This window comes from Drosophila suzukii, chromosome 3 (assembly GCF_043229965.1).
Source record: "Drosophila suzukii chromosome 3, CBGP_Dsuzu_IsoJpt1.0, whole genome shotgun sequence".
NCBI lineage: Eukaryota > Metazoa > Arthropoda > Insecta > Diptera > Drosophilidae > Drosophila > Drosophila suzukii.
This window is the reverse complement of record NC_092082.1, coordinates 69,077,320-69,098,917: the sequence shown is the minus strand read 5'-3', so window position 1 is coordinate 69,098,917 and position 21,598 is coordinate 69,077,320. Positions and strand designations below refer to the sequence as shown.

Below are 21,598 nucleotides of genomic sequence, written 5' to 3'. Positions count from 1 at the left end.
CGTGCATGTTGGACCATCCATCCTTTTCCTCCTCCTGCACATGTAGTGCATTTCTATGATTATATATACTATATATGTATGTATTTCAAGAGCTCTGACCACGCCCAGTTGTCAGTTGTACGCCTCGCCTGAAAAGTGTTAAATAACAAGTTCAAGTCAAAGTCTCCCCATGCCCCTTGGCAGGAAAAAACAACTTTTTGCCTTCTCAGCCTTATAAATGACTCTCGAGGCTTTTGAGTTATGAAATGAGCTCCTGTTCTCCACATCGCACCCATCCAAACACCCACTAGTTCGCCCACAACTGGGGCGAAATGATAAATTGTGGCTCGGTGCTCCCCGTGAGACATTCGAAATATGCTGGTAATTATTTTGTTGAATGTCGCTCAGGTTTTAGTGCGAGAATTTATTATCTTCATTCTCTCGCCGGACGACGCCCATAGACTAGACCATAATAAATTTGTGCGGGTTAGTTGGCATTGCCCAGGATCGCAAATTATAAATGACTTTGAATTAAGTCTATGTACTGGAGGTGTGTAGTTGAAGATTCTTAGATCTTAGGGAAATCTGTTGGGAGGGTAAGTTGGTAGCAGACTTTTGAAATATTTTAATGAAAAGTAATTATACAAAAGTTAACTTTCCCAAAAAGATTTCACATATTGGTCAGACATTTATTTAAGTTTATATATTAAGAAAATTATTGTGTTTAACTTTCAATTTCAAGACTTTGCTGTTAAGCATTTGACATGTTTTTAACGTTTTTCGCGTGACAGTTTGAAAAAGGGAAGACCTTCCTTGAGTACCTGTCACAACGCAGTAACAATTAGAATATGGTGGTTTTGGCAGCTTGGTGGGTAACAAAATATGACAGCCAAACCAGGTTAAGTCCAGTCAAGTCAAGACAACTATGGGGGCAAAGCACTTTGTCCTTCCTGTGAATAATGTCAATATCAGGCAGGCAGAAGAGTCAACAAAGCCAACTGACAACGAAAACTGGTAAGAAAAAAAATTAGAACTTGAGGTGAAAATTATGTTTTCTTGCGACAGAAATTTGGTAATAATAATATTGTGGTTTTCTCAGTCCATTTCTTTCACTTCTTTTTTGCTGTGAAATACAATTAAAAGTGTTTACTTGAAAGGTTTCCAGCTACAATCCAATTGAAAATACAACTTGGCTTACTGCCAATCGGAGAATTAATTAAGTAAATTAGCAAATTTAATAAAACATTTTGTGGCCAGGGCAATTTCATCATTGGCGGTTAAGTGAAACACTTTTTGTTGCCTACTTTTCAAATTTACCACCTCCATGGTCTGCTGGAATAAAAGTTTTTATTTGACCCCAACTCCTCCACCGGCAGTTCAACAAACTAGTTTCTCCGTTTTTATACTCTACTAATTGCTTGTCCATTTTACGGGTTACGGATTGTGGGTGTACGGGATTGGGATTGTAAGAGGATGATGATGGGGTAAATGGGGAAAGGGGATAAGAGTAACTTTGAACCAGGTTGCTATGTAGGTCGCCAATTGGATTTCAGGCAATTAAAAGCGGATTAAAACTGCTGTGCGTTACGGCAAATGAAAAAGAAAACTTGGCTCTCTTTGCATTGTTTTTTAATCTGATTGTGTTTTTGTCGCTGACGGCAGAAGCTGCCTCATAGGGGATTCCCCAGCTTTGTAGGTTCAAAGTGGGGATCCAGAAGTCTCCTCAGTCCCGCTTGTTACAGCATTTTTATGCGTATTAACAAGGTAATTGCAGCAGCTTTGACGGGCTTAAAAGCACGGCGAGATATTTGCTTATATGTACAAGGGCTCTAGAAGAGATGGCGGAGGATAAGACTCTGCCTTGTTGACTTCTCGCCGTTGCTCATCTTATAAAAGGCTGACGGTGGTGGAGAGGCTCACTGCCGGGAATTGAAAATTATAATACCCTTGAGTGTTTCTGTAAAGCCGCTTTAATGAAATAAATGGAACCCTTTCCTGCTTTGCACCCATTTTATTTGGTATTTGTATTTCTGAGGGTACTCTAATTCGCATTAAAAGAGTGGCTTGTTATTCCCTTAGAAATTATTAGTCTTATAATGTCTGTGAGTAATTTTGTTATACATATTGAGAAGGGTAGCTATTGAGTGGTGTAGGTTTTATTCAGGATAGTTGTGTTGGATATATATAGACATATAGAAATTATATCTGAGTGTTCTGCACACGTTCTGCTCTGGAGTACGACTCTATCTCGACTACTTTACATTTTTAGACTCTGGTAATATTACTAAAAGGAACTTATTCTGCTCTTATATAGGAAGGTTTGGTATATAGAAAAACGATTTATTTATAGTGTCCACTTTTATATTTTTTTATACTTTCCAAGAAATTTTATTAGTGAATTAATATTTTAGAACTGAAAATATTTTCTAAAGTTTTAAAATGTTGGCTTGTGCTTTCCACTTCGTTTTTTGTTTTATATGTTCCATATAATTTTTTTATCAATGAATTAGTATTTTATAGCTGAAAACAATTTGTAAAATAATCGTTTTATAGAAAGTTGACATGGTAGCAGCTATTAAATATCTAAGATTTCTCCCATATTACCCTTATTTTATAAGCCTTATTATTTAGCATAACACTGCAATCCTAATTGAATAAATGCACACATTTCTTTCTCAAGGCACATGCAAAGTTTTCCGCCTGCTTTAACCACACCTGTTTAGATGGCTTTGCCGCTGTGATGTTTTTCCCAGTAATTATTGAAAAGTTTTTCCACCTCTCGAGTTATGCGAGCATTAAGTAAACGTCAGGCATAATGTTTATGCATTTATAATACAAAATGTGGCAGCGGAACGGGGTAGGACAGGACTGAATAGGGAAACTTCTCCATCGGGAGCTGTGGAACATGATCCGGGGACGAAACACGCTCGAAAGTATGCAACAAAGTTATGCAAAGTGCAGGCAGCCGTCGTGGCAAAGACAGCTCCGCTTGCCACTTGAGAAACAGAGCTGCGAAAATTCCCAAGCAGCGGGGAAAACAGGGAAAGAGCTCTAAAAAAAGGAAAGAAAAAAGAAAATAGTGTCACAATGCATAATGGGCCAAAAAGGCAGGGGTGTGCGTCTGGTCGGTCTGCGACATTTTGCCTGCCAACTGCAACAGGATGCAGGTTAAGTTCTTGACGCCAGCGCCACATCCACATAAAGTGGCAAAAGTTATGCATGCGCCCGTGCTAAAAAGCAGGGCGTGGCAAGTGTCAACTTGTTTGATTTAGCTTCCAAGTAGCAGAGCTCAAGTATGGGAAAATGGCGCAAAATAATCAGCAGGGCGAGCTGCAAGCGGCAATTTCTCAGGCACCAATCAGTGCCTCATTACATGCAACCTGGCCGGGCCAACCTGGCTGGCCACCTCCTCCATCTCCGCCGATTCCGAGTATATCAGCTTCCGGTGCCATAACATGCTGACGTGTTTCCGGCACACACACACACACACCCACGTACGCAAGGAACATTAGAGCAAAAACAAAGTAAAACGAAGGAAAGAGTGTCGGGCGCATATATTTTCTGTGATTTATTATTTTATCCCGTCAGTGAGAAAACGAAAAAGTTGCTTCAAGTTTTTAGAGGGAGTAAGAAAAAGATTTTAAAATCTATGGTCCATAGTTTAATATACCCTTGTAAAGCCATTATTCGTATGACGCCTTTTTGTAAAAGGTGTAAAAAGTGATAGAAATCATAATTTATGATAAAACCCTCATTTTGCTTTTTTCTAAACCTTATAAACCTTAGTACTTTTAAATGAATTTATCAATATTATATTTTAATATGTATGATTTTTATATATTTGATTGTATTATCATATTTTTAATGATATATTATAAGTTCTGTTATAAATACTAAACCAAACTTCTTAAAGGGCAATAATTTAGCAATGAAGCAAAAATGTATAGCTCCCTCTTAAGATCTGCTTAAAGCTTTAGGAGCACGTACTTTAACAATTCCTTTGTTCCCCTCAGTTGACTGCAATTAATTCTTTGCTTCAGAACCTCCTCTTTTCTTACCGTCCAGAGCGATGGTAACAAGTTAATATATCAACATTACGCCGCACCGAAGAGTCAGCGCCTTGATTTTGCGCTTGACTAATTTTAGCTTTCGCTTTTGTTGCTTTTTCCCAACCATTTGCTTTCTTTTTTGTTGTTGCTGTTGTTATCCCCGTTTTCATTTTGGTTTGGAGAAAGTTTTGCGAGCCAACTCGTGCTACTTTGCCTTGCGTAGTTGGGCATTTTCCGTTTCCGCGTTTCCATGTAAAATTAGTATTTGCCATCGTTGTCGCTGGCTGCGGAGCTTTATCTTAAGCACCATTGGTTGCAGGCCAGCAACAATTTGTTTTTCGCTCCGGCAATCGCTAACTTGCCCAACACTTGATAAGCGGGAAACTTTCGACTTTCGGTTGCCATTTTTCAAAGTTGGACTTTAATTTAAGTTTGTTGTTTGGCCTGAACTATTTATCCATGCACTGCTTCAATGCAACTAATCTGATGTTTTCTATTTTCTCTCTTCTCGTTTCAGGTAATAACCCAAGGAATCCTTATTATAATGGTAATAAACAGGAAAGGGTACAAAAATGGACTAAATCAGGCAATTGGCAAAGCCGTTGTCTTAAATATTATTATTATTCCATACACCTTTTTCCCAGTTTCAATCATTTTTTCCCCCCACTGAAATCTTAATTTTATGATACGTTTTTAACTTTATAAGTGTTACATAAATATTTAGAAACCAAATATTAGTACAAATAATATACAGGTATGTAATGCTTAAACACCTGACATCTAAACATGCGCAATTCTTATAATGTGGGATTCGTCCTTGGTTACTGCTGAGGCCTTCTCATCCTTAATTGCCCCGTTGTAAGGTCCTTGGTGGTTTTCAACTTGAGCCACAATTTTGGGATGAATTTTCCTCTGGGGTTGACACGAAGGCATTTAAAATATGCAAGGCATTTGACATTTTAATCAACCGTTGCCCTCGGAACGCAGCCGGGCACACCAAAAAGTCAAAGTGCAGGACCAAAAGGATAAAGGAAAAAGAAAACGCAGGAAAACTTGCGGAAATTCCTTAATGAATACAAATACGGTCGACTGCTCCGCTTCCCGATACTTTGTTTTAGAGCTATGAAAGTCAGAGTGTGATAAAATATAAATACTTCTTGTCTTACTGGAAAAAAATACAAAGACCTACGAAATCCTCAGAGGTTGGTTTTCATATCCCAATTTTAAAACCATCTCCTTGGTTCTTCACTCTTTTCTGGAACGAATTCATCACTATCAGTACTTTCAGAGGATGTTGGTGGTCTTTTCTTTATGGGCTTTTCACTTTTTTTGTTTCCCATCTTTTTGTTTTCTTCTTTTTTTCCTTTCTGTTTGGTTTTTTCTTTATTTTTGGCATCTTCCTTTGCTTTCTCTTTAACCACGTTCTTTTGACTTGGCTTTCTGCTGACGGTATTTGTTTCTTTATCCTCGTCAGAATCTTCAGAAGTATCTGAGTCTACGAGCACCACAGAATCCACGTCATTTAGTTCCATTAAAATCTGCTCCAAAGAAGCCTGAGATATTGAGTAGTCTTCCAACTTTCCTTCGTTCCGTTTTAGTTCCATTTGGTAAAACAGGCTGGACAATGTTGCAGAATTCTTATGGATGTGATATCTAAGATAATTGTCCAGTGTTTCCCTTAAAATAAAAAAAAATTTCGATTAGATAATGATCGCCAATTAGAACAGTTCGAATTAGATCTTACTGTAACTTTGCCATAGGAAAGAGCCTTTGCATATCAGCCTTGAATTTCTTAATGTCTTTCTTTTGTCTGTAAGTAAGGCAGAAAGGTATTAATAATGTGATAATAGTAACGAAAAATTAACAACGATCAAATAATAATGATATAATATCAGCAATATAATATAAGCCAATTTAGTGTTCGGCACCATCGATCATTTTATGCTATCACTAGCGAATTTTTTTCGCGAATTACTAACTGTTAACAAATACTCACTCTTCCGGTTTTGACTTCAATTTAACCCTTAGCACATTGATATGAGTAACTTCTGATCGCACCGATTGAAACGACCCTATGCAGCTCATCTCGCCGGCCACCAAGAATCCGACCCTCGAGCACATGGCATTCACCTCATCTATGCTGTTGGTGGTCAAAAGTACGGCTCTTCCACCCTTGCACACGCTCTCAATCTTATGCGACAAGAAGTTTCGGGTCGTGGGATCGACATCATTATTGGGCTCATCCAGAACAATCACCGACCCGCCATTAATAGCTAGGGCTACATTTAGTTTTCTCCTAGTCCCGCCACTATATGTGTGGATTTTCTGGTCCAGTTGGTTATAGAAACCAAAGTCGTAGGCCAACTGCTCTGAGACCAGCTTGATATCATATTTCGGCACTCCCATTAGCAGGCAATAGATCTTGAGTGTTTGGCGGCCGGTAAGAAAGCCATGAAGAGTATCGAACTGAGGACAGTAGCCCATTTCCTTCTTGGCAACATTCCTGTGTTCCCGCAAGCTATTGCCCTTTACGTAGATATTACCAGCCGACATCCTGGTCTCGCCCACGATCATCCGGAAAACGGATGTCTTTCCCGCTCCCTTGGATCCCAAAAGGCCGAAACACTCACCGCTATTGATACTCGGTGTAAAGTAATTTGGGATATCATCTAAAACAAACAATACTTACGGTTTTATCGCGAATGACACTAATCTGACGGCTTTGGTGCGAAAGTAATTCTTTTGGACCTGATCCACAATAAGTGGATATTCCTCGTGCTCGTAGCTCGGTATTAGGGCCACTCTTCTTTCCTCGTCGAGCACCCTGTTGTCTTTGTCGAAATAATTCCAATTTCTGTTTGACTTCCTAGATGTGAAAATGTGGATAAGATCGCGTGCATACGACGAAAACCACAGAAAGAAAACCCAGACAAAGCCATGAATTAGCAGTAGCCAAACCTCTATCCAATTATTTTCCGCTTAAGCAAATATAATGATTATTATTAAGAATTTGAAATGGAAACTTGGACTTACGTTTGCATGCGCAGAATACATTACAGCTTCCGAAATTGCACTCAAGCTGATCGATCGGAGGAAGTATTTCTCGTTCGCAATATTCACGCCATGAAAGACATTTAAAAAGGCCAAAGGCACCAACGTACATTGGAAAAATTACAAATAAGCTGCTACCAAAAGCTGATCTTAATAAGTAGAGAGCGCAAAATAGTATTCCACCTAATAAAAAACGTAAAATATAATATTTGTTGTACTTATCGATAAGTCCTTACCCGTAAACGCTATAATCGTAAAATTTATAGAGAACGCAGTGGTTGGCTTTCTGAACATCAAACTACATACGTATACGAAAGGCAAGCAGGCGAAACCAATAAGTAGAAGCATGATTAAGACATGGTACCAGATTGTAGCCTTGTATAGAGCAAGGGATAGGGCCAGCATAAAGATAGAAAAAATCAGTAAATCCCAAGCGAAGTGGGACAACCAAAAGAATGACGGAGGCAATCCTTGTATTTCATGTAGCCATTTTATTTTCTTCACACGTTCCTCCGTCACCAACAAGCTAAAAATACTTAGGGCTAAGGCAAGATATGCTGTTATTATAATAATGGCACCAAAGATAAGATACATTTTATCCTTTTCATTATATAATACTAATGATGATTCTGAAATAGGCATATGAGATGTTAAATCAGGCTTAGGAGCCGGTCTCTCATAATCAGTATCAGCTGGACCCATCGGTGGTTTTTCAGTTAGGATATAATCGTCACTTTCTTGAATTTCGTTGTCTGCATAATCCTCATAATCAACATCATCCTGTCGTTTTGACCTATGCTTTACCCATGCCTTAGTGTTTGTTTTGTGTTTCACAACGAAATCTTCGATTTGACCTCTGCTTACATAAATGTTGAAACTGCTGCCAATCTCCACCTTTCCCAGGGCATTATAAACCAGATTCAATGCAATGGGTGCCGAGTGTTCAAAGGCATCGCTATTAAACCATGCTGTGACTAGCGAGGAGTCATTAAAGGAAGCACCACACACAAATCTTCGCTTTATATCGCGGCGAACTATTGGTGGTGCTTCGAAAAGGTACGAAAAAACTGAGTCTATCTCTCGAACCGTTGCAGCTTCTCCGACCGATTCCTCGTAGGCTTTCCCTCTTTCTTCATTTAAACCCTTATTCACTTTGAGTAAGATGATCATTTCATCATAGTTATAATAGTCCAATGACAATGGGAACACAGTGGGTATTATTGATATCTGGCTATCTTTTTCTAAACCGCCGGTCACAATGACTAAGAAAAAATATATAAGTGGTATGATCAGGATTAAAACAAACATGAGAACATGAGAGGCTGTGTGACGGGCCTTCTTGATCATCATGGCGCGCCATTTGCTCATACAGGTCCCTTTTCTTCTGGGCAATATCCTAAGTCTTTCAAAAGGTTTCGGCTTTAATTCTGGCGGCTTTCTGGACTCTTCCGGCTCTGGCTTTCTTTCCCGTTCTGGTTTCTTTTTCGGTTTCTTTTCTTTCTTTTTTATAATCGGTTGTAGCTGTATCTCTGCCTGTGGTTGTGGCGCTCCTCTTGTTTTTGCTAGGGCTGAATACATAGTTTGGGTTCCAGAATCTACTTTTTCTGCAAAACAAAAACAACTTTTGTTTTAAGTTTATTAAGGTCGTAGTTAAGCAAAAGAGTTATAATAAAACAGATTTATGCAAATAATTTAAAGCACTGGGTTGAATATAGAGTATAAAAAGGATACTGCCTGATCTCTGCCGGCACCTTATGATATATTTGTCAGGTATTTTATAAAAAGAAATCAAGGACATAGTCTTACCTTTTTCATCTTCATCTGATCCACCCCTAAAGCGTGGCTCTTGGTTCGCGTCCAGATTTAGTATGATCTCCTCCAGACCGGTATCCATCAAGCCATAGCTAATGATATCGAGGGTCATTTTATTGTTCTCCAGTTGACGAAACAAATCCGAAAATTTGTCAATCTTGTTTCGTGGCAGCTTGTAGTTGACATCCGATCCCCGTATTACAAATGTGGCTGTGCTCACATAGCGTTTTACCAGCTCCGTCACCCTATCCACATTGGCTTTGGGAGCCATTTCGCAGGAAAGTGTGTAGCTGGTGTTGTGCGACTGCTTAAGGAATCCCAAAGGACCGTAGCACCGCAGTTGTCCTTCGGTCATGATGCCGATGCGATCGCCAAGGATCTCAACCTCCTCGACGAGATGGGTAGTCACCAGGACGGTGCGACCAAGTTTCTCCTTCTGCAATAGACGCCAGAAATCATGGCGCCCCCTGGGATCCAAACCCGTAGATGGCTCATCGCAGAGTATTATTTTGGAACCTCCGCAAAGAGCGCAGGCCAAAGACAATCTCCGCTGATTGCCACCAGATAGTTTTAGGGCATCACGCTTTCTATAGTCCACCAAGTTTAGTTTGCCGATGTACAAATCAGATTCCATCCTAGCCTCTGGTTTTTGGTAGCCCTTCACGCGACTAAAGAAGTAAATATGATCCTTCACACTGAGGCCCTTAAAAAGCACACTATGCTGCGGACAGATGCCAAAGTTAGTTTTTACAAATCTGCGATCTGAAAAAATGTCAAATCCATTGATTATCACTGATCCGTAGGTGGGTGGCAATATACCGCAGAGCATCAGTATGATGGTGGTCTTTCCAGCTCCATTGTGTCCCAGCAAGGCAGTGATCTCATTCTCGTACATATTAAAGGATACATCCTTTACAACCTCGCGATATCCAAATGTCTTGCTGATATTTCTTACCTCGACGTTAATTCTTTGGTATTTCGATGACTTCTGACTGTCAGTTTGGCCTCGATCATGAGGATTAATCCAGGTTGGTCGCGGTGGACTCGAAAAAGAGAAACTATTATTCTTGGACGACATGGGCAAAATAGGTTCTTCGTAGAAAACAGATGGTACATATCGCCGAGGACACCAGTATCGCTTTTGGCATGGATAGTACCATGCCTGGGGAACTCCAAACTCGCCGGGTCGCACACCCTCTATATACAAGCAGATGATCATTTCGATCCAGCTAACTGCGAACATTATAAGCATGTAGGCGACTATACTTAACTTATGGCCATAGGATGCTGTTTTGGCCATGGTATGCCACTGGACTCCCACCGCTTGCAGTTCCATTGTGGCCACGGAATCCAAAATGTAGAACAGAGCAGAGTTAAGACCCAAAGAAGCTGCCACTTGAGAGGCAAGACTCGATCTATGAGCACCCACAATAACAAAGGGAATGCCCGTTGCGAGGTATAGCAAAAGTGTGGCCAGAGCAGCCCAAGAACTTTTGAAGCAAAATGAGCTTACGAAGAAGGCGAAGAATACGAGTGAATGGATATACACTATAAGTACTATGATAAGGCAAATCAGATTGCTGAATTCATAAATCGATCCGATGGCAAAAATAATTATTATAATCAACAAGCATAGCATAAGGAGTATCATCGATTTTGTATACCAGGCCAACCAATGAGTAGAGTTTTTAAACCCCATGGTGTTCAGAATAGCCTTTTGCTGGCGCTCTTTTTCCGCTACGATGTTCTTAGGAAAAATATCAAAAAAGAAACAATAAATATGATTATCAATTTAGGAACTCTACTTATTAAGCTTACCGTACCTGGGCAATTGTTATGCAGGGGTAAAAAAACGATACTAACATCATGTATGTCATGAATTTTGTCGATTCCGCATAGTGACTTGGCATATAGCTGGGGTAGGGAAAATGATTCATCTTAACCTTCGAATTATTTTTAAATGTGGAGCTCTTGAATTCAATGAATATCTGTGACAACTGATCTTGTATCAATAAGAAGCCCGATTCAAAATATTTAAAACCCTTTCTTTTTATAAATGCCGGAGTGTATATTGTAAAATTTATCGTATCCGGGAAGTTACTAATGCTAAACCATTCATAGGGGAACGCAATACCGACTGCTTTTTGGTTTTGTGCCATTTTTATATGAAGTTCACGCAGACTGCTATAACCTACGAAATTTTTGCAGTTGATGCTATGAGCAAGCTCAGCAATGATTTGCTCAACTATCCCATTTTCAGGTGTAAAGTACAAATCATTAAAACTGAAACAGATCAATAACAAAACTTTACTTAACTAAGCCTCCAAAAATATATATTTACTTACGAACTTGTGTTGACATTTTTCGGACCGGGGGCTTTTTCCAATTCAATCTCGGATGGAAACATGGACTTCGCAACCTTTGTGCCAATGGTAATCAGCAAGGGCATTAGGGCAGTGAGTATCAGTATCATAGCTAACTCTACACGACTCCCCAGTTGTATTTTTATGTCCTTCCATAGTAGCAACTGATACTTTTGACAACATGTCAAGTTTCCTTTCGTTCCCGAATGCGTTTGCATTCCACAGCCGCTAAGACGACCGTGTTTTTTGGGTGTTTTCAGTGTTTGATTTCGAAAATGTTTACTATGTCATTTGATTATTTATCTTGACTTACTGGGGTTGGCTTGTCAGACCACTTCTCGAAAGAAAGCAGAATCCTTTTGCAGTTGAGAAAAATGTTCTGAGAACTTAAAAGAAAAGGAAAGATCGCTATAGTCGACTGTATTGACTTTTAGATACCCGTTACTCAACTAAAGGGAGTGCGAGAGGGATGAAGATATGCATGCAGCAAATCCGCTGTTTCTGAGATTGCACACCATACTAACTCACAAACTTTTTCTCTATGGTCAGATAATTGCATACACAGGGATATTGTATTGCGTCGTTCTGAGCGAGACAAATTAAGAAAGTGTATTTATTTAGTAGATCGTATAATACATTTTCGTTAGAATTTTTGTATGTTGAAGGTGCGATCGTCACTAGTTGTTTAACCTTTTAAAGATGTGTTTTGTTGGGTCGGAAATGCTTTCTTTTAACTGTTACATTCTTTCCGATGAATTTAATACGCCCTTTTATTCAAAATGTAATGAGTGTACCAAATAGAAAGATAATTCAAGTTCAACGAAAAATATATAATCAAAAACAGAAATTCTCAAAGTGCAAAAATGTAGCATACTTTTCTACGCTCTGCGCACAACTTCCATTTCCACGAAACGAATATTTGCTGGTATTTTGACTACAAAAACACACATCCACTCTTTTCCGCAAAAAGGGAGACACATTAATTGCGGAATTTTGTGGGTGGCAACATAACTAACGGTAATTAGCTACTTTATGCCACGAGCCACATACTGCCACACGCCCACGATCGTTTGTCAAGGCCCCAGTCGAGTTTATGTTGGGAATTGTGGGGCCCGTTTTCGTTTTGTGGTCAATTGGGAATTGCAATTAACGCATAGTTTCATTTTTATTGCCATTCGAGCCTCGGGATTCAACTACGTTTGCCCAACATCAAAGCGAAATCCACTCACTTATTTGCCCATGAAACCGAATGAATAAATTGTCCTGGGAACATAAGTATCTTTTATGTGTTTTCGGCTTGAGTTTATTGTTGGTTTTGCCGTTATTAGTTGCCATTTAACCAAAACCGCACTGGGAAAGTCTCATAAAAACCAAAGTACTTTGTTTTTGCAGTTACTTGGTTATAAGGAAAGTATTTCAGGACTAGCATAAAGTTCAAGGGTTACACGAATTAATACTGTTAAAATATTTTAGTGGTTTATTCATTTTCTTACACAAATAAACCATTAAAATTTAAATCATGAAACTTAGGCGTTATAATTTTAGAATTTGTTTGTAGGATTATTCTTTATGAGTAAGACTCAAATCTCTCCACCGCTTATTTCAATACAAATTCAAACGCAATTAATTTTAGTTACTTTTAGTTCAACACCATTACTTTATATTATGGGTAGATTTAATGGAATGGCCATTGCCAGCGAAACTAATTTTCGGAGTGTTTTTTACCCGTTTTAAACCATGGTTCTTCCCCACCTCAATTCAATTAATTTGGAAGCTAAATAAAAAGTACATCCATGGTTAGGTGTATTAGTCAGGTAGTTTTATTACCTTAAATGACCATTAAATGTGGTGTCGAAATGGAATTGCTGCTGAATTGTCTGCTTCACCTACACACAGGCAGCCATGAAATGAGGAAAAACTCGTGCAGGTTTATAATTAAAACAAAATATTTTACTTTCCTGCATTTAATTAGAATTTAAAGCATGGCATAAGCAAGAATAATCCACAGACTGGACGCCAATTTGCTTCTATCAGCCTGCGGGCCTTTTCATTTGGAGTATATTTAACACATTTTTTTTTTTAAGAATTCAAAGGAATAATATTATTTGTACGAAAACGGAAACTATTTTCTTTTGTACTGAAAAGAAAAATATTTCCATGTACTTACTTATGGTTTATGTTAATAACTTTTAAAACTGTTAAATAAATACAAAATTGATTCTATTCAAGGAGAACTGCATATAACTTGTGGGTACCATATACTTTCATCTTTGTTCCCTTTGCTGTCTGGTGTAAATTCTTAGATAAGTAGAGAAAAATTGTTTGCATTTTAATAGCATCATTTGCGTTTTTTCCCTTGCCTGGAAAATAATTTTTCCATTTGCATTTAAATTCAATGCAGGCTTATGATCTTGTCAGGCCCTTTAGGAATACTCGTATTCAAATTTATTAATACACATAACGGAAAAGGAGGAGCAAATGTGATAAGCAACGATTCAGTGGAAACTCGATTTATATTTGCAGACGACTAGTACACTATTTTGAGTGACTGTAATTTCCTTAGCCATGCCAGGGTATTTTGCATTTTAATTCAATATGTCAAAACGAGTCGTTAACAACAGCATGCGGTCGTCAGCGCTTCAACAGTCAACAGCTGTCAGTCAAAGTCTTCGTAGGCGCGCTGTGGTTTCTTCTAAAAGGTGGCAGACCTCCAATCCTCCGAGTTCCACCCCAAGGTTCTTTGGCGACAGGATTGTGTGTGGTCGTCAGTGCCAGGCATTCAGTCAGTTAGCCAGTCAGTCAGTCAGTCAATCAGTCTCATAGTGTCTGTTGTCTACTCATCCAGCCATTTAGTTAGTTAGTCGGACGCGCCTCAAAACGCGACTTCAGACATGGCCCCCAGCTCACAGACGGAGTGTGTCTGCCACTCATAGGGTCTGTCCTTCAAGCTGAAGCTTAATTATCTAGCTTACTCAAAGGCTTCTGTTGAATTCTCACAGGGTAGCTCCACACCCTGTCAATATGAATTATTAAAAGGTTTTGCGGAACTATTAAATTATTAAAAAGAAAAGAATCTTTAATCTACAAGGTAAATACTACAAAATATAACATACCTTTGGTAGCCACGTAAAAACAATATGTCAACTGATTTTTGTGTTAACCATTTAGCCTCCATTTTGGTTTTGCGGTCATGTTGATGATTATTATCTGTGGTTTTCATATATATAGAGTATATGGCACATTATCTTAAACCCACAAAAAGTTATAAATTTAAACTCCTTTATCTGATTTAAACGAGACTTGCATATTTAAAAAACATGTTGCATAATCTGAAAATTTAAAAAAATATAAAAAATTTTATAAATTACGTAGGTATAAAAGATAGACGGTTTAAGATATTATTCAAACGGCGAATTTGACAAACATTTTTGTGCAAGTTTACTGACGCACTTCTAGTTTACTTTGCCTTATCATCAGCATGGACATGCTCACTGTGCGTATGCTTAATGTTAGCATTGTATTGTTTATATTTCAATCGAAACGGCTAATTTATCTTGTTCTACTTTGTGATATATACCATCTCTCCTCTTTCAATGCCTTCTCTTTGCGTTCGGAATAAAAATTTCAAGCAATTTCGGTGCGGTGGAAGTACAATTTATCACATTGACGCTGATGAATTGTTCGCTTCACACTATGACAACTTTATCGTTGACTCTGGTTGGTCGTTGATGGTGGGGTCTTCCTCTATAAGCAAACCCCCACCCTGGTAGTACCACTCTCTACTCTTGTCTCTGGGCTGTTGTCTCTGTTGCATTGCGTGTAAAATGTTTTGTAACTGTCACGGCTTGCGTCCTACAACACCTCCCTTTCAGCTGCTGCTTCCGTGTTTTCCGATAATGATTTAATATCGTTTTTCTTACACTTTAGCTCTTAGAGGAATTTATTCTATAATGGATTATTATAGGGAATTTTCATGCCTGGTTTTGCAGTTCGTTAAGCATTCAATTGCTTTGAGCTGAAATATGTATTTTGATAAATTCCAAATTTTAATCAGGGATTCTTTAAAGCAAACTGTGTTGGTTTCAAAATCAGTTATGAATATCAACCAGTTTATGTATGATCTGAATAAATCCGAGTTGTAATCAAGGATTATTGCAAACTGTATAAGAAAACTATGTTTTGTTTAAAGAACAACTATGCATACCAAGCGTTGCTTTTACCAGTAGGTCGTGAAACACTTTAAGATGATTTTGCCTTATGAATAATTCAGCGCAAAATAACCACCCGTTATTTTTTTTGTTTTTCGCAGGGGATGCGAATGGTTGTGTGTATGCTCCAGCGAGTGAAAAATCACAATCTTCCAAACTTCAATCAGGCGTACATTTTTATTGTCGGGCATATGCTTCCCTGCAGCTGTTCCTTCCTCTCGACACACATACAGTGTACAGAGTAGACCCCCCCATGAGGTTCTGAAGGGCTGGTTGTTTCTGGCGTTGTAACGACGGCTGCCGCTATAACTGTCACTTGTCCTCGATACACTTGTCTGCCTGTCTGCCATGAATTCTGTTGCTGATGTCACTTCTGGAAAGTCCTACGGCTTTCCGCGCACCCCGCAGTCGTTAAAGATTTAAATTTATGCGCGGGAAACCAAAAACTGTAGACGAACAATTGATATTTTATGGTTATGAAATATTACCAGCGATTATCTGGCAAAGTTCTAGGCAGCCAGATAAAAGAGTTTTCCTTTCTCTTGTTGGGGATGAAAGAACACACATATTTTTGTAGTAAAAAACATGATGGAGCCATCAATATGAGTAGCACTTTTCCAACTTTCAGAAGGGCGAAGTCAACTCACAATGGGGTTTGTGTTAAAAAGTATCCAAACACAATAAGCAAACACACATACCCAAAGTCATTGAGAAATTGCATTGCACACTATTTGTTGGGTGTTTGAATTGAAATAATATTGCTGAACGGCGCAATATTGGCTTAGAATGGATATTGTGCACTCGTCGGTAAACAAATAACTTTATGTATGCATATGAAATGCGATTATAGTGCACTTACACAGTATCTAAGCTCATGGGAATTTGCGAAGTGTTTTTAAATTGGATTTATTTGAAAAAAGCAAACTGACATTCGATGCTGGTGCATAAAACAATTGAATCGCACAAATGCCGAGTTTGACCATGTGCATTTTGCGATTGCAATTCGAACATTTCCACTTTGTCCTCATTGGCTTTGACTTGTTTAATATCAAATTGACGTCGAAACATTTTTGCGGAGGAACACTTGACTTGCTCCACTTAAAATTCCTCAACTTTGTGCGGTGCTTGGGCCATTTGGCCGAATGGCTTTTTGAAATGAAGCCAACTACTTGTCACATTCACTGGAGAGCACATGGGCCAAAAACCAAAAGGAGGCCAAAGGAGACACTTAACTTGGCTTGACACACTCCTCCGCACTCTTCAGAGCTTCAATTGTTTGCCCACTACGGTCCTTTGACATGTGGCGAACCAAAAGCATTATCTAAAGATAGTCTCGGAGGAGTCGGCGACCCGTCAAGTCGAGAATTTATTTGGTAGTTTTTGGGTTTTGAGTTATGCGGACGTATATGGGTTAACGCTGTCACTTGGTACATACATTCTGTTTAATATTTATTTTACATAAGTATCGAAATGAAAATACAGAATGTATTTTCTCATAAAAAATGAGAAGTATATAAAAAGAACAAATAATACTTAAAAACAATGAGATACATATTTAAAAAAAGACCAAAACAGCGCGACAATAGAACCTCGTTATACAAAATATACATATCATGCTTTAACGAAAAACATATGAAGAGAATTTATAATGATACAAAACAATACAAATTATTTGCTTTGACACCTTAGGCATTAGGGCCAGTGTTGGTAGCATAGCTCTCTATGCCTATTTCCGGTGTTTGTCTTGAAAGACTTAGACAGTTTGATGGGATCATATCCGTTTTAGCGAAGTCTATTGCTCATCTCCACCGCACTCCACGGCCGGCTGAAGTTGCCTGTCTTGTCGAGTGCTCCATTCACTTCCTGCTGCTCCAAGTGCAGCAGAAGGGGCAGCAATGGCGTCGGAATATGCAACTGCCCCGTTTCCCGGGGAGGCGCCATTGAAGTGTCTGACATTCACGTGTGAGTAGCAGCAGTGGCAGCTGACAGTTGACATGCTGACAGAGTCGAATTCGTCCTGCACAACAGACAAGTCCTGTGGCAAGTGATGGCAAGTTGGCCTCTTTCGAGACGGCCCTATTTTTTAAAATTTTTGGATTTGTAAAAATAGAAAATGTAGTAATTAAAAAACGATTGTATTGGGAGGTGCCACACAAATTACATTTAAATGTTGTCTTAAGTGCCTAAAGGTATGCAGTACTTATAGACTATAATTTCTTTGTATATCTAAGCTTGAAAAAAATTGTTGCCTACTTTTAAACACCTAAAATGTCTTTCAAGGTTTAAAAACAACAGTGATTTATGTGGTTTACCCGAATTTGCATATCAGAAAGGTTGTATTAATTGATTTTAATTTACAAATTATTTTTTCCGACTTTTTTGTATTGTTGATATTTGAAAGCACCATTTTAACTTTTCAATTTTAACAATTAAAAGGTAATATGTAAATATTTTTAGAAATATTAACACAAAAAAATTGAACAAAAGAAAAATTGTTTTTAAATGTGTTTAAATCACATATATCAATTCTAACCAAAAACCAATTAATTTATTTAAGCGTCCTAAAAAATGCACTTTGAATAATTAATGAGCAGTTTTTATTGTACATGATTTGCTTTAATTTTTTCCGTTTTAGCCATCACTGCCCGTATTTTGACGTCGTACATGGGCCTCCCCTGAATTGCGATGTGTATGCGAGTGCTGCATTACTTTTAATAGCTGCTCTCCCCCAAACTCTTCGGGCATTCAATTTATGTCCTTTCACAAACATCTTATACACACGTCGTTGTGTTGTGTCGTGCTTTCTGAATATTTCATACATATTCCCCTCGCACGACCCTCCTACATAATTGCTTTCAGGGCGCTTCGCTGCTATGACTTTTTGTTGCGATTTGCTGAAAGCCATGATTTCATTTTAAATGAGTTTTTGATTTATGCATTAAACACATAATTGTAGCACATTTCATATTTCTCTTTCGCCTTTCTCGCTGGGCTTTTATTCCTTTGTCCTCAGATCCTGCCGGAGGATTTGTCTGCCGTTTGGTGTGCATAATTTAATGTTTGGCTTGATTTATGCGGAGACGCTAAGGCAGCCAAACTCTGAAAGAGGTTTTAATATAACAAATAAGTTGGGGATTTACCGAGATGGGTTCGCAAGGCATTTGATCTCTGCAGAAGATGGTAAAGAGACAAATTTTAGATGGAAAAGGTGCTCCCTTTTCAAGCAAGAGCATTATAGGGAAATATGAACAAGTCCTTGGGCTAATCGTTCATTAAACGTTGACTAAGTTTCTCAACCGACGCCTCTAAGGAAATTACTTTGTAACTTTCAAGGATCTAGAATATTTTCCATTTTCCACTTAGAATCGGTTTTTGCCCCTAAGCTCATAATTCCATTAAAACGAACCCCCTCACAAAATCTCTCGCACAGAGCACAGTTCTCAAATCCTTTACCACTCAGCACACAAGTCCCAAAAAGAGGCATCCTTACAGCAATTAAACTAAAAGCAATTAGAAGCACTGGCAATAAAAATTTAAATATTCATATTTTCCCTGCAAATTAAATGGGGCATGTGGCAGCCAGCAGGAGGATTACTTACAGCAAAATGATGTCAAATTATTGAGAGCTCGTTAAACACTCCTGCCATCCATCCGCCACCGCTTCACTCAATTATCCCCAATGCGCCAAATGGAGTGTAAAGTTTTGCATACTCTACAAAAAAAAATAAAAAACTTAAGAGCTCGTTACTCGGATGATGTGGCTAATAAAAAGTTGACCGAAAGGTGTTTATTTTCAGGTCAACATTTAAAACTTAATTAAGATTGAGTTAAGAGAGTAGAAAGTTTTGCGGGTTTGAGAAATATCTGATGCTTGTGGTACAGTGTTTTTATACGATTATGGATGCTGCCCTGCTCCGTAAATCAATAAGGTTGAAAGGTCAGGTCACAGCGTTGCCAATTTCATTAGGTTTGGACTCGATTCCCCCTGCCATTTACGCATTGGGGCAAAAGTGTTTGAAACATTTATACTTTATTGCTATTTTGCATGCATAAATAGTCGGAGGAGGAGGATGCGGATGTGGATGTGCTTCCTAGTATCAATTTTGTATCTCCTCTGCAGAGCCTGCCAAGTGGGTCACGTATTGGTAGTATCAGTATCTGTATCTGCATGTGCCCCCATGCGATGCCTTTAACTACACAACTTTTTGGAAGTTATGCTGCCTGCTTTTCGGCTGATATATATGTATGATGCCCACGGCCCCTTTCAGTTTTCTTGTTCATTGAATCGAATTTCGATCATTTCTCTAGCGCTTTTGTGCCATGTTTTCATTCCTTGTTTTGCTGCTGCAGATAAAAATTCAATTATGGCTTTTTTTGTCTGCTGACTTTCTGCCAGTTGTTCAGCACACTTCTAGCATTCGTTAATGTTTTTTGTTTCGCTGTAATACAATTGTGAGATATTTATTTAAATGCAAAACACGTCACATTAATTAACACGTACCAATTGATTTACGTCGCATTAATTGCCATGTCACACATTCTCAACCTACAAACTGCAATTCATTTAATTAATGGTAGAGGTGAAAAATTGCTAAGTATTCGTTTTAAAAATACCCTGTTTTTTAATTTTATTTCTGTCGGAAATCATGCAAGCATTAAATATACATAAATGATGCAGTGAAATTAATAAGGTTAATAATACAATTCGCATTGCCACTGGCATCAAATTATCGAATCAACTGCCTGTCATGCGTAACTTCTTTCAATTATTGTACTCCCTTTATTGTGGAAAAAAATACCAATTTGCATAATTATAATTGATGACCAATGTATGAACAACATATGTCTGCTCAAATATTAACCATAAATCATTATAAATATTGAAATAAAGTATTAAATAATGTATAGGCGAATTAAAGCGAAAAGGCCAGTGAAAAGTATATATAAATAAAATCAAAGGGAACGAAGAGTTGCCATGGCTGTCAAGTGTGGGCCAAGTGCCACTAGAATAATGTGTCAATAATGTGCGATTATATCGACTACAATCAGCCCCGGTTGCCACCCAACTTCTAAGACCCTTAACGTCAGTCAGCCAGCCAACATATTGCGGATAGAAAAAAAGCGAGGAGCACGAGCAAATTGTCTGAAGTTAATAAAAAAGGCGCTCCTTGAATGGGGTTCAATGGCGAAGTGGTTCGACTTTGGCCTTTTTTATTTCCCCTATTTGCTGCCGCTGCTCATTTTATACTTTTGATATCCCTAAAAGTCACGTATTTATTTTATATTTTTTATGCCTGCCTGCGTTGTTTTTTATGCGAGGGCTAAAGGAAAAATCAATTGCGCGCAAATTGAGTAAATGTCATTTAGACATCCGCTTCCCCCAACAACAAAAACCGGTTAGGGAACCTAAGCAAACGATTGTCAAACACAAACTTCCACGCACTCACATCCCTGCCACAAAGTATGCGACAATGTGGCATGTGATCCCGCCATTGCATAAATATGTAAGTTGACAATTTCCAAGGCTTCGAATGAATACATGCGTGTGCTTAGGGTGGTTCAGGGTGGAAAGTGAGTTTTAGAGTCATATTTACGGTGCCTTATTAAGTTGTCAAAGGTTGTATATTTACTGATGGCAAGATTATTATAATGCTCAAAAAGTACACAGAGAGCACACTGACGTTCTCATCTGAGATGAAAATGTTCTTAAAAATAAAACAACATTTATTAAGATGAAAAAGTTCTTAATTTTTTTTAATCAAGTTGAATTGGCGGTGTTTTTATTGTTCATCGCAACAACTAAGATAATGCTCTTGTCAGTAATGTATACTTATCACAAAAAGGTTGAATAAACTCTATTTTACTTGTACCTTCTCACCGTTTTGTTCTGAAACTGAGCTCATAATTTGCTTGCACAGTTTTCAAGAACGAATTTTCTCATTTTAAGAACAATGTGTTTGAATATTTCTCTTTGTGTAGTAAAACATTCACTTTAACAAGTATTTTAAGCCTTTGAAGTAACATTAAGGTATGTGTCTAAAAGTATGCAGAAAAAAACGCTTCATATTGATTCATAAATGCAGCCATGTTTTAGACACCTTCGTAGTTCTTAGGAGAAGTATTGGTATTTTTAAGT

At 38.2% G+C, this 21,598-nt stretch overlaps 2 protein-coding genes across 2 annotated transcripts in view; one reads left to right on the top strand and one right to left on the bottom strand.

Moving 5' to 3' along the window:
- Nucleotides 1-21,598, top strand: part of Hs6st (heparan sulfate 6-O-sulfotransferase) — an 88,565-nt gene that overhangs the window by 28,318 nt on the left and 38,649 nt on the right. The window lies entirely within an intron of this gene.
- LOC108015958 (phospholipid-transporting ATPase ABCA3) lies at nucleotides 4,756-11,573 on the bottom strand. Its single transcript, XM_036817533.3, has 10 exons — nucleotides 11,237-11,573; nucleotides 10,715-11,174; nucleotides 8,886-10,638; nucleotides 7,316-8,683; nucleotides 7,062-7,262; nucleotides 6,718-7,006; nucleotides 6,025-6,660; nucleotides 5,773-5,838; nucleotides 5,218-5,705; nucleotides 4,756-5,148 (listed from the first exon to the last, which is right to left on the bottom strand). Exons 1-9 carry the CDS (start codon nucleotides 11,470-11,472, stop codon nucleotides 5,252-5,254), a joined length of 5,463 nt encoding a protein of 1,820 aa, XP_036673428.3. The 5' UTR covers nucleotides 11,473-11,573; the 3' UTR covers nucleotides 4,756-5,148; nucleotides 5,218-5,251.

Bases quoted from the DNA above. Each gene is read 5' to 3' on its own strand.
- LOC108015958 (XM_036817533.3), bottom strand. From the start codon at position 11,472: ATGCAAACGCATTCGGGAACGAAAGGAAACTTGACATGTTGTCAAAAG. The intron at 7,007-7,061 runs GTAAGTCCAAGT...TATTTGCTTAAG, and splicing joins TGTATTCTGCGCATGCAAAC to CGGAAAATAATTGGATAGAG. The intron at 6,661-6,717 runs GTAAGTATTGTT...GAGTATCAATAG, and splicing joins GTGTCATTCGCGATAAAACC to CGGTGAGTGTTTCGGCCTTT.